This window comes from Camelus dromedarius, chromosome X, assembly GCF_036321535.1.
Source record: "Camelus dromedarius isolate mCamDro1 chromosome X, mCamDro1.pat, whole genome shotgun sequence".
Taxonomy (NCBI): domain Eukaryota; kingdom Metazoa; phylum Chordata; class Mammalia; order Artiodactyla; family Camelidae; genus Camelus; species Camelus dromedarius.
In genome coordinates this window covers 33529193-33542569 of record NC_087472.1, presented here as the reverse complement: position 1 = coordinate 33542569, position 13377 = coordinate 33529193, and the positions used below count along the sequence as shown (strand labels likewise).

General features: G+C 36.2%; 1 protein-coding gene across 1 annotated transcript in view; it reads right to left on the bottom strand.

Moving 5' to 3' along the window:
- Positions 1–6253: 6253 nt before the first annotated feature.
- Positions 6254–13377, bottom strand: part of RADX (RPA1 related single stranded DNA binding protein, X-linked) — a 67867-nt gene continuing 60743 nt past the window's right edge. The window contains exons 14-15 of the mRNA XM_064483176.1: positions 13085–13252; positions 6254–6415 (exon numbers count right to left, since the gene is read on the bottom strand). Of these exons, the coding sequence (XP_064339246.1) occupies positions 6285–6415; positions 13085–13252 (299 nt within the window). The 3' untranslated portion in view covers positions 6254–6284. The remainder of the gene's footprint in view (positions 6416–13084; positions 13253–13377) is intronic.

The following is a 13377-nucleotide window of genomic DNA, read 5'->3' as shown; positions in this document are numbered from 1 at the left end:
CTTACTGTTCCAGTTAATGAACTTTCATAAACATGGAGTGGACTGGAATGAGGAACTGGACTCCTGGGAATCCCACGTGACAAGACTGAAAGTCACCTCTCTCAGAATCTCTAAAACACCAAACTGGTTTTCCAAGCCCTGTTAAAATATGCTATCAACCAGTTCAGCCGGAAGTAAGTTGAGAGCCATCATTTTATTGCTACGGTATTAGTAGGATTTATTTCACAGCTCTTTTTCCTCTTCTTTCTTTGTGGAATTTTTCTTAACAGGCTCCCCAAGGAGTATCTTCTGCTACCTTGTTTATTCATCGAAAAGTAAACATATTCCAGTTGCTAGAGATCCTTTCCTTTCAATTATATGCCTTTACCATGGTAGGCACTCAAATATTTGCTGATTGGTTGATACCTGAGTTGATGCATTCCATTAATTTTTATGTCCCGTGTGTTATACTGTAACAAAAGACAGCTCAAGGTTTATTTTTTAACATTTAGAATTTGTAATTCTAGTTCTTTCAAATGTATAGACAGATTTGTTTATTTCATTGCCTCCTTTATTGCAAGCTCTGTTTTTAATCAGGAGTACCTTGGACACTCACTGCACTTGGACATACATTGCTATGGGGTCAACTGGTCTGGGTAAGTTGCTGGGAAAAGGAGATTGAAGTGTGTGCCAAGGGCTAGTGAAGGAGCAGATGAATGGACAGCAAGATAAACAGAGATATCAGGAGTCTCATTGGGCCAAGAGTCAGCAAACTAGATAAACAGGCATCAGGCTATCAGAGAAGCAGAAAGACACTAGGCCAAAAGGAAGGCAGGCACAATGATAGTCTGAAGTCCAAGGAAAATAGTCTGGAATCAGAAATACCACTAGAGTCAAGAGGACAACAAAAAGTAGGAAAATAGGACACACTATTGAAGGAGATGGTCAGTGAAGCTATTCCCCACACCCTGCCTCGCTTCTTCCTGTTCTTGGGCACCTGAGGTATTAGTGTTAGACCAGACCCTGAAGGTAGGAACCAACAGTTAACACCAGAGGAGGGGAGCTCAGGGAATCTGCAGTAGAACCTGATGAATAAATCCCAGTAGATGCACAATACAAATATAAACCTTTCTATCCTCATCAGTGTACCCCTCCCCTACAGACTTGGTATTAGTAGCAACATACACATAATAATCACTTAACAATTACTCATGGAATTGAACTGAAAAGTTTAAAGGTCTTGTGTATTAGCTTATGGTCTACTTCAGAGTAAAGGCAAATGGTTTATTTTACTATTAGCACTACCACTTTGATGTTAAAACTCATAATAAGGTCTGTATTCACTAGACAAAGAAAATTATCAAACCGAAAACAGAAGCGTTATCGTCAAAAGCATTAGTTTGCTGATTGCTAATAGACATCTGCGATAAATTCAACATTAGCATTCAATAGGCAATTCATTAGTAAAGTCCTAGAGATTTGATTTCACCTTTCTACCAGTTATTAAATTGCTTCTAAAGGAAAATCACTATGTGCTCTTAAAATGACAACTTTCTGTAACACTTTGTGGCAGTGCTGGTGTATTAAAGAGAACTTTGTTAAACTATTTTAAATTGCTCTGAAGGCTGATGTGCATGACTTTATATAGTAACCAGCATTATATGCCTTGTGTGGAAGTGCTTTTATGTTTCCTTTTATGGCTTTCAGAGAGTCATAACTTACAAAGATAGTTTTAGATTGTTTTTAAAATTTTGCAGTTAAGTAAAATTAGTCCTGGAACAATAAATACCCATCAATGCAGTTTTCCTGTTAATGCTTAAGGTAATTTGCTGGAAGGCGAGTGGTCTAGTACTTATGCAGTATTTTAAAAATTTTGTCTGTGGAACATCAACATTAGACTCACTTGGATATTGATTAAAAGTGAAGATTCCTGGGTCCGACTCCCAGTCAACCTGAATCAAAATCGGAGGGAACTATCTAGAAATTCCCATTTTAAATAGCTCTCCAAGTAATTCTTATGCACTTTACAATTTAAGAACTCTAGATCGTACAACTTGTACATGACAAACAGCACGGAATCGACAGATTAGCTGTTGTCATTTTATGTCAACCTCGCTGTGCTTCAACTTCCAATCTATAAAGGTTTGATGTTTGTTTGTGCTTTAGGTCGTGCTCTGAACATTTCTGAAGTTATCTTACAAACCAAAAGGTTGTGCAAGTGCTGACACTGCAATAGCTAGTGTTAGATCCTCAGAAAAATAAAGACCTCTTCCGGACTTCTTCTCCATTTACACAATGAAAGAAGTTGGATTAGAGTTGATCTCTCAAGTCTTTCCCAGATCTGATAAGCTAGAACTCTATAAAAATAGAAGTTGTTTTGAAACTATCAATTAAAAAATTTTTTCCTTCTTATCAGCACAATTCAGGATGAAGCTGCACTGACAGTAGATGAAACGATAGCATCTAGACAGAAGGTAAGTTCAAAGTACTGGGTAAACCTTGAGCTCTAACAAAACTAACAAGGGCTTGACCCAGTACTATGTACCAGTGGTTTGCAAACTTGTCTGCACATTAGAATCACCTGAGGAGATGTTAACTGCCTTCATGCCCAGGCTACACCCCAATCAGAAATTTGGGGGGTGACGGTGACACATAGGCATAGTAATTTTTAAAACTCCTCAGGTGATACCAATATGAAGCCAAGTTTGAGAACCACTGCTATGTTTCAAACATTTAATACTACTGGATTTTTTCAATTACTTAGAGTTTAAACCTTAATAAATATTAAGTATCTTAGCAAAGGCACATAATTAATAAAGGCATAGAGAAGGGAATTACTCATCTCTTAGGCAAAGAACACTTCAAAATTTTCCATGTGATTGAACACCAGCTATGGCAAACCCATCATTTAAAGATGAGGAAGCATGGGGCTGTGTTTCTAATTGAATGTAGGTTACGCTTTGATTATTCATAGCCACTTCCAATTCTGGGCTGGGTGACTCTAACCTGCTGTATGTTCAAAAGGAATAAAAAATAATTTTAATATTAGCTCAAGTCAAATAAAAGAAATGACTGAGATCTGATATTACAACATCTCTTGACGTCCAAAGTCAAATATGTCTAGGACCATACAACGGTAAAGATAACTGAAAGTCACCCATATTTTATTAGGTTCCTAAGATAGTGCCTTTGTGATTTGGGAGCAAAGAATTTTTTGTTAGATTTTTTTCCTTTCAGCAGGAATTTGTTAAGAACTGCACCATTAGAATCAGGCAAAATGCCTGAATCTGTATTTTAATATGACCTCCAAAATTTATATGGACTATATCCACTTATCTGACTCTCATTTGTCATCTAGCTGGTCCCCTTATTTTGTTTTGTCTCCTGCATTAGTAAGGTACCTGAAAAGGTAACAGTGAAATAGCAACCAGCTCAATTATAAACCATACTAATGGCTTTGAATAATAAAATTGGTTATAATCTATAGTCCATATTGGCAGAAGGCATCTAGCTATAAACATCAAATATTCTTAGTGTCACCAAATAAGGGTTTCTAATTTCTTAAAAGTTCTTTTCTTAATATGAATAAAATTAATGCAGGATAATTCCAAAAAAGAAATAAAAGTGGCAGAGAGAACACGTGCTCAGATTCTTCTTTTAATAGCCTACCAGAGGATTTCAAATGTGCAGATTTCATGTATCATGTAAAATTAGAAACTTCAGTGAGACACTGTGGTCCTGTGGTAGACTATGGAATATTTCATAATTTACGAATTGATTTGTTGATACCACAGAAGTGACATCACGGTAGTGTATTTGTGTTGCTTTGGAATCAATGAGCACATATTGTCACTTGAAGATAAGTTCTTCTGATGGTAGTTTGCTATTTTTCCTAGGAAATGGCCACAGTAGCTATCCAGTTTTGCAATAACTGGAAATGTGGACACAGATGTTTAACTCCAAATATGGATAGAAACATTGCTAAAATATAAAATACATCACCATGGGAGTTGTTTTTAAAGATCCTAAATTTTAAAAAAGAGCTCATGTTTCCCATTCAAAATGAGAACAGAAATTACACCTGTTGAAGTGTGTAGTTTTGAAATCGCAGCCTGAGGTTTTTAGTCAATAGCTTTTTAAGTATTAACTTTTCCCCTTCCCCAACATTTCTGTGGCGTTAAAATTGAATTGCCTATTGTTACACATCTGGCAGACTCTTTCCAGTTGAACTCACGGGAGAATCAGAGAAACTCCTTGTGACTTCAAGCCAAGGAACAGCAACAAAAAGCACTGCTAAATCCATTGCCCAGCCAAGAACCCAAAAGAAACTCTAACAACGCTGAATCCCACAAACACAGAGCTGCTCTCTCTAGTGCTAAAAATGAGGGGCTAGGAGGGGAAAAAGACAATACTATGCCGAGCTCTGAGCCTTTTTAACAGCGCTGAGCCTTGCCATGTGTCTGCACCAGTTTAAAATCGAAGTTGGTTATCTCCAAAGCAGCATGGTGTTAAAGGACAGGCACCAACAGGCTGGATGGCCGGTGTGGCTGAAATCAACTCAAGGTGTTTTCGAGTTGTTCAGAGGACCAGATGGCTTCAAAGCAAGACTGTGGGCACATTTGCCCAGGTTTACTTCAAATTTTTACATTAGGCACAATTATTTATAGGGGAAAATGAGAGCAAAGTACAGTAATGGAGGGTCCAAATGATTATGTGCCCTTTGCACTAGAAGGTTTGTTAGAAAATTACTGATAAACTTGCCATAGGCAGAATAGCAGAAGTGCTTCAGCCATTCACGTGTGTTCCTGTGATTTTAGGTTGCTGTAGATTGTTTAAGACAACTTATTTTAAATGTAGAAGAAGATTTTGTAACTGCTTTCCATTAACTTGCTGCTAAATTCCCAGTGTATTGATTGAATCAAGAAAAACCCCAGATGTTACCCCCCTAAAACTGAATTTCCTGTTAATGCTTAATATAGCTTAATACAAAAACCCAGATTCTGTTTGATAAACACTTTTCAACCCATATGGAAGAATCATACTGGCTCATTTAGCAAGTACATATAGGTCTACCAGAGGCCAAAAATACGGAGGCAAGACATCAAATACATTCAAAATGAAACAGGAAACCAAAAAAAGTTATTGTTTAAACTTCTTTAATAATACACTCAAAAGTTTAACACAAGAAGGATTCACTATTTTAATTAACATTTAAACTCATTTTAAAGAACAAAAGACTGAACACATTTATGAACAAATTCCAGCATCTGTCTTGAGGTTCGTGAGATACCCAACACATTTAAAATGTATAGCATGGGAAATCACAGAATCACAGGCCTAGAAGGAAGCCCTACAAGTTAGTAGCTTAACTGCAATGAGATTCATCTTAATACTGAATACTTTTTAATTCATGGTCATTTTGGCTTATGTAACTAACCACATAGATGTAACCACAGAGCCTTGCAAATGTGGGATGGCCAATTAAAGTTAACAATGAAGTAAAATAGACAACCAGAATAAGTCAATTCCCTTAGTACTCTTTCATACTTTCAACTCGAGCACTTAAAATGTTAAATTGAAATAAATTTTTACTATTTAAACTCACATTACATGTAACAAAATTACAAATGAACACAACAAGAATACAGACATACTGTAGTCTCTGGCTTAAAGATCACACACTGGCCAAAACATTTAGAAATTCAAAGGATATGAAGTTACACTAGGGAGTGGAAAACCTTAAGACAATTTAGTTTAGCATGCTCACTGTGCAGATGACCAAACTGAAGACCAAAGCAACTGGACCATAACAATCTATGTGTGCTTGTGAAAATGATAGAAACTGTTTTGTTGTGAGAAATGCAGGTTGACCACTTTAGGAGAATTTTATCTTCAAATTAGCAATTCAGACTTTCCCATTATAACTGAATAGAAGTCAGAGGATGTTAAATGTCCATGGAAAGTGCCTCTTGTAACTCAGGATGCCTTATGCTGAGGCTTTAGAATAAAAGTACGCTTCACAAATAGAATGGTGAACACAAATTACTATAATTCAAGATAACAGTCATATAGAAAGAATTAAGGTAAATTTTCTTGATGCATAAAAATGGTTTGATGACCTTTTCAAAATGAATTTAGAATGAAGTGTGTTAGCTCCAAATACAAGAGGAACATAAAGCAACTTAACTTTAGAGTTTATGTAATATTCTTGCTAAAAACCAGTTACTGAAATAACCAACAAAATGACAGAATATCTTTAAAGCTGTGCCCTCTATATAATCTTTAATAATTTCATTTGGCAATTTTTAAGATGTATTATCTGGTCTATAAATTTTATGCAGATAGACTTCTGCTTTATTGTTGCCCAAGCTACAGATATCCAAGATAGCGACGATATGCGCTCTATCCAGTTTACTTGCTGCTTTTATAATATCACCTAAAAGTAAAAAGCAAATAGTTAAATATTTACTTGGATTTAGTATCACATACACTGATTTTTTTCCCTTATAATTAACACTGTTCCTCATCTTCTCCCTCTTCCCTCCAATTCATCACACACCTTCATCAAAGCTATGTTATAGTCATTTCTGTTGATAATAGTGACTACATCAAACAGATATGGTCACCAAAAATGTCAAGATGTGGGCTGGAACGTGAAAGCCATATTTATTTATTTGTTTGTTTGTTTGTTTGTTTAGTGGAGCAAAGTAAATCTACATATTTTCAAACTCATTTATGTGGTGCCAAGTAGACAACTTATTGTTACATTTCAAGGAAATACAAAGATAATTTTTTTCTATCTTGAAATTTAATTGTCAATTATTTGCAAAATTTATAAGACATAAAGCAACATAAATATATGTCATTGAAGCTTCTTCTAAAGTATATTTACTTTGAAGTGGCTTTATTAACTGACACTTAGCTTTGGATACTCTTAAGAAGCTTTATCAAAAATGGATCAGGTGCATGACAGTGATGAGAATGGCAGAGCAGGGACTTTCAAGGCTCTGAAAGCAACTTACAAGCTGGCAAAAACTCTCAGATCAACTTTTGCAGAACTCTGGAATCAAGACAAAAACTTAACAACCAGGGGAAAGATTAATGAAGAAAGAAGCTTCTGCACTGCAGTAAGAGTGGTGTTTGACATTGCCCGCCTACTCCCAAGATGGGCAGCAGAATAAAGATGGCCACTCACACTTTTGGTGCAGGTTTTTAGCTCCAGAGGGAGCAAAGCAGACTTTATTCTCAAAGATGCGATTGTGTATTTTGACCTGTCCGGCAGCTCTCTCAAGGTCAGATGCAAGGGCTTGCTTTTGTTTCACCCAATTTGGAGCAGCCCCATGACTAGGGTAGCTTTCCAAGCGGCTTTTGTTGAAAGCATATAAAGGCAAAAGCACTGATCAGAGCAGCTGGTGCAGGGTGAAAAGTTGGGACAAGCAGTCGACAGATCAAAAAGCCTGGGGAAGATAGGGTTGGGAAAAGAGATCTATCGGAGAATAAGGGCTTTTAAGAGCTCCTATGTATCCAGGGAAATCAAGGAGGCCACATGTATGCTCAATGCTGGACGCATGCTTAGAAGAGGTCTGAGAAAACTCTCACTGTTTACCTCTGGCTGACCATCAGTCTCCACAGAGCAGGAAATGAGAACTAAGACAGAGTTGTAAACAGCCTGGCTAAGCGCGGAAAGGGTGCCACAGCACAGAGCCAATCTGCAAAAACTGGGAGAGTCATTTTTTCTTTTCTTCCTTTTCTTGGCTAAAACCATATTTAAGGAATCTTTTTCAAAACATTAACCGACCGCCACCAAACTACTACATCACAGACTTCAGTGGCTACACACGACAAATACTTCATTTTATATACGAAAAAACTAAAATACTTAAAAGTTAATTAACTTCAGCAAAGTCATAGGGTGATTCTAATCCAGAAGGTCTGGCATCAAGGCATGTGCTCCTAGCCTTTTTGTGCTAAAATGACGTCTCTACAAAATTGTGCCTAACAGCCAGTGGTGGATCTAGGTTTTCTGGAGCCTGAAGCGTATGCTATTTGGAGCGCTTTTTTTACGAACAAGAGTATGAAATACAAAGGAATACCAAAAGGGCTTTGGGAGGAACTGATACAAGTGAGAGCTCCTCAAGTTTAGGTTTCATTAGCTTCACGGGAAAGCCACCTCTGCTAGGCATGTCACAAAGTCTGATGAAGGATTTAAAATTGTGCAAGTTCACTAAAGCACAATTAATATAATAACAACTGCTGGTACTATATAATTTTCTTCTTCTTTGAGTGAGACAGACTTTAATCCAGATGCTTTGGAAAGATTTCAAGATCTTCAGATTTGATGCTAACAGCAGCGACCCAAATCTTAAAAACTCCAAGTGCAATCATATACTGACTTTTACAAATCATGACTTACGTAGTACCTGCAGCATAAAGGATAAGTAAGTCTTCTATATAGATGACTCTGCCTACTAATACTCTGAGCAAATGACAATCTCTCTGTGCCTTAATCTTCTCATCTAGTACCTACATCACAGGCTGTTGTGAGGATTAAATGCATGTAGAGCACTTACAATGGTAGCTGACACAATAGTAAGCACTCAATTAAATATCAGCAACCATCATTTTCTATTTATGAAAACCTAGTATAAAATTAAAATGTTATTATTTACATCACAAAGGAATTGTTTTAAAAGGGTTATAGATTTTTACCTATACGATGAGCTTCTCTACATTTCATTTTAAATTGTTAGAATTACAAAAACTGTATATTTTTAGAAACATCACAAATGCACAAGATGAGTGTGGCAAAGCCAATGCTACGTGTTCACCACTCCAGTTCCTCTCCATGGCCATGTGGGAGACAAAGTGTCCTGGCCTCCCTCATAGCTAGTTTGGGATCATGTAAATGAGTTCTGGCAAATGAAAATGTGAGTGGAAATGTTGCGTCACTTTCAGCCTGACACAATGAAAGGCCAGTGTCTCCTTCATCTCTTTCTTTCTGTGCCTAGACAACCCTAGAAACCATTTGTTCCTGTTGTAGCTGCAACAGGATGGAAGCACACAGGACTCCTGAATCACCACTGGGAAGAAAGCTAAAAACTGATTGCATCAGACTGGGCTTGAGCAAGAAATAAACTTTTACTGCGTTAAATCACTGAGACTTTGGAATTGCCTTGGGACTGCAGCACAGTCCACCCTATCTTGTAATACACTGTGGTATTCCTGTCTCCGAAAATAATATGGGAAACCCTGATTAACTACAGAATAATAAAATTATTTCCTTATGTGTGTTAAGACCCTTCAATAACATGTTATGCTTCTGAAGTGTTTATCAATGGAAACCATGCTTTCAAAGAGGTGGAAAGTGTGTATATACACATAGACACATATATACACATAGACACACGCACACATACACACATCCTTGTACATCATAGTTAAAGATAATACCAATTAGGATACCCTATCAGTCAGTCTTATTCAATAAATGATTTGGGAATTATGGCTAGCCCCTTAGGAAAAAATTAAGCTGGATCTCTATGTCACTCCCTATATCAAAATAAAATTCCAAATAGATTAATTTTAAATTACAAAAATGAAGCCCTATTAACAACAACAACAAACCCAAACAACCCAATTCAAAAATGGGCAAAGGACTTAAATCAACATTTCTCCAAAGAAGATATACAAATAGCCAATAAGCACATGAAAAGATGCTCAGTGTCATTTGTAGTTATGGAAATACAAATCAGAACCACAATGAGAGACCACTCTAAGAGGGCTGTTATCAAAAAGCAGAAAACAACATGTGCTGGTGAGGATGTGGAGAAATTGGGATCCTCATGCATTGCTGGTGGGAATGTAAATGGTGCAGCTGCTGTGGAAAATGGTTTGATGTTCCTCAAAAAGTTAAATATAGTATTAGCATATGACTCAACAATTCCACTCCTTTGTCAATCAAAGGACTGAAAGCAGTGACTTAAACAGGTACTTGCACACCAATATTCATGGCAGAATTATTCACAATAGCCAAGAGACAGAAATAACTCAAGTGTCCATCACTAGATGAATGGATAAGCAAAATGTGCTAGATACATACAACAGAACATTATTCAGCCATAAAAAGAAGTGAGATTCTGGTATATATTACAATATGGATGGGCTTTGAGGATAAAGTGAAATAAGCCAGCTATAAAAGGACAAATACTGTATGACTTCACTTATATGAGGAATCTAGAACAGGCAAATTCATAGAGACAGAAGGTAAGAGAGGTTACCAGGAGCTGGGGAGAGGGAGGAATGGGGAGTTACTGTTTAATGGTACAGAGTTTCTGTTTGGGATGATGAAAATGTTCTGTAAATGGATAGCGGTGATGATTGCACAACATTGTAAATGTACTTAATGTCACTGAATTGCACAGCTAAAAATGGTTAAAGTGGTAAATTTTATGTTCTATATATTTTACCACAATACAAAGTATATATGACTGAAAAAAGCAAAGCTTATAAAATTATCAGAAAAAAACCCACAGTGAATTAAAAAAATAATCTTGGACTGAGTGATGCCTTTTTGAGTATGACATAAAAACCAGCAGCCACAAAAATAAAAAAATTGATATATTTGAGTACATAAAAATAAAACTACTTAAAATGTCAAAACAATCTTCCCATTGAATAAATGTCAAACTGGGTAATAGTATTTGCAACACACAATAAAGGGTTCATTTCTTTTAATATGCAAAGATCAGTTACAAATTAATAATAAAAATAGCTCTTACAGAAAAATGGGAAAGAAAAATAGCATAGAAAGTTCACAGAAAAAATATAAATGGCCGACAAACATATGAAGATGTTCAAGCTTAGAAATAATTAAGAAATGGAAATAAAAATAATGATTTAATACTTCTTTGCCTATCAGTCTGCCAAAGATTAATAAGACTGACAACACCTAGTATTTCTCAGGGCGTGAGTAAAGTGGCACTCTTTCTTTTAGTTAAAGTGCAAATTGGCATAACCTTCTTGAAGGATATTTTGACAATATCTACCAAAATTTTAAATGCATAAATCTTTTGAGTCGGTGGCTTCTAAGAATTCCTCTTACAGAGGTATAAGTGTGCAAAGATTATATATACATATAGATGGACAGATAGAGAGATACTCATTGCAGTACTGTTTACTAATGGCAAAACCATTTGGAAACAATCTAAATGTCCATCAGTAGGATACTGATTAAGTAAATTTTGATATATCTACACAGTGGAGTATTTATAGTTACTAAAACAAAAGAGGTAGCTCTCTATATACTAATATTAAAGCTATCCAAGATACAGTGTTAACAGGAAAAAGCTGGTTATAAAACCATATGTTTACTATAATTTCATTTGTGTGTATTTAGGAGTGTTTGTGTGTGTGTGCATGTGTGTGTTTGAGAGAGAGAGAGAGAATATATACTGTTATATGCAAAATAATTTCTTAAAGGATTCGAAGAATACTGGTTATTTCCAGACAGTGGGTGAGTGGGTTGGCAGAAGGGATAAGAACTTTCACTTGTACCCTATGCCTTTTTGTATTGTTTGAATTTTAAAATTATGAACATGTAGAGCTTTTGTAATAAAAAAGAAACTAGTGCATAAAAATGTTTAAAAGATGACATCAATGCTATTAGCCACTGCATTACATTATACTGTACCTATTTTTGTCTTTCAGTTTGCAATTATGGAGGGAATAGAAACGCTTTGAATCAGATAGTTCTGGGTTCAAATCCTAGCTGTTACCCATGCTGGTGAATCTCTCTGATTTTCAGTTTCATCATCCATAAATAGGGGATAATGCTTCCCTTGCAAGGCTCTTGTTACGGTTAGTTGTAACTTATGAAAACTGTCCAGGCACAATGCTTTGCACAGAGCTAAATGGACACTATTATTATGTCATGAAAAACCAGGTATCGTTATGTGACCATGTTGGGGACTGCTGGAAGAACACTGGCACTAGCAACTAGTAGGTAGCTGGAAATTTTGCCTTGATATTTTATATCAGTAGTAACATATACATACAGCAGAAGAAATGTGACAGAATTGGATATTGAGTGAAGAAAGAACTGGAGCGCACAGATATTTTAAGTACAGATTAGGGCACTAATGAAGAAATCTGGAATTTCTGGAAGTCTCATGAGCTGAAACGTAGGAAGTAATACTGCAAGTTAACAAATACATCATCTCGAAAACAGACTGTGGGAGAAAGAAAAAAAACCTCATCTTTTACAAAATTAGGTAAGTTCAGTCTGCAGTAACGATTACTTCCAAAAGTTACTTCATTATCAGGCACTGCTCAATAAGACTTGTTTAAAAACAACATACACTCAAGAGTTTCATCAGCTTAGAAAGACCCACCACAAAATCCCAAGATAATAAAGGCTTTCTTTAAAGCTCTTTTAAATGTAATATTTGTATAAGCCCAACAAAAATGGCTAGAAACTTTCCCACCTGCTTAGGAAGTAGAAATGACGACAGCAAGTGAATAGGGTAATTATAATTGGACACATAATTTTACAGCTATATAGAAATGATTTAAAGTTTGGTTGAGTATGTAGCAGCCTAAACAATTAGTTGGTTGAAGAGTTTCACTATTGGGATTGCATAGGCTCCCAGCAGTCCTCAAGGAATTTATTGCATAGCACTTGAATAACTACACACTTATGAAAGAAAACAACTGCACTGCACTGTACTGTGGCGGTATTGAAATTTCAGGCAATCGTAAGGTGAAAGGACAAACTGTCTCGCCTGAATGAAAAGGAGAGAAGAGGAGAAGTTGCGCTGCTCCATGTGCACACCAGTCAGGTCTAATGAATATTACATGTGTATTACATTTGTAAATGTGTTATAAGAGAACATTCTTAATGCCTGCCTGAAATAGAAACCATTCACCTATTCAATTGTATTTAAAAATATATTCTCATTTATAAGTCTTAGGGTACATTACCCAAATAACTCTTTAAACTGTATTAAATGTTAAGGCTAGAACTGTTTCTATACTAACATCTTAAGGTTAGGACTCTTTGCAGTTTTAATTTTATTTTCTGAGTAAAAAGATACTGAGATTGTCTTACCTGCAAGTGCTCTTGGACCTGGCAATCTGTCACTGCCAGTTACTTCCTGTGAATACACACAGCTATAATTCGTGCAGCTTAATAATGTGGCTATTTGAGATGCTCGGAAATCTTCTGGAGAATACATGGGGAGGAATGCAACATCGATGGCTATCTCATGGTTCAGACCTGTTAGAGAAAAATCAGATCTGATTAGAAGTGCAGGGGGTTAGTACATAGTGCTAACGAGGCCAGGTTTGCCGGTTTGATCCTCACGTGCACCAAATAGCCTCATAACTGTAATAAAAAAAACT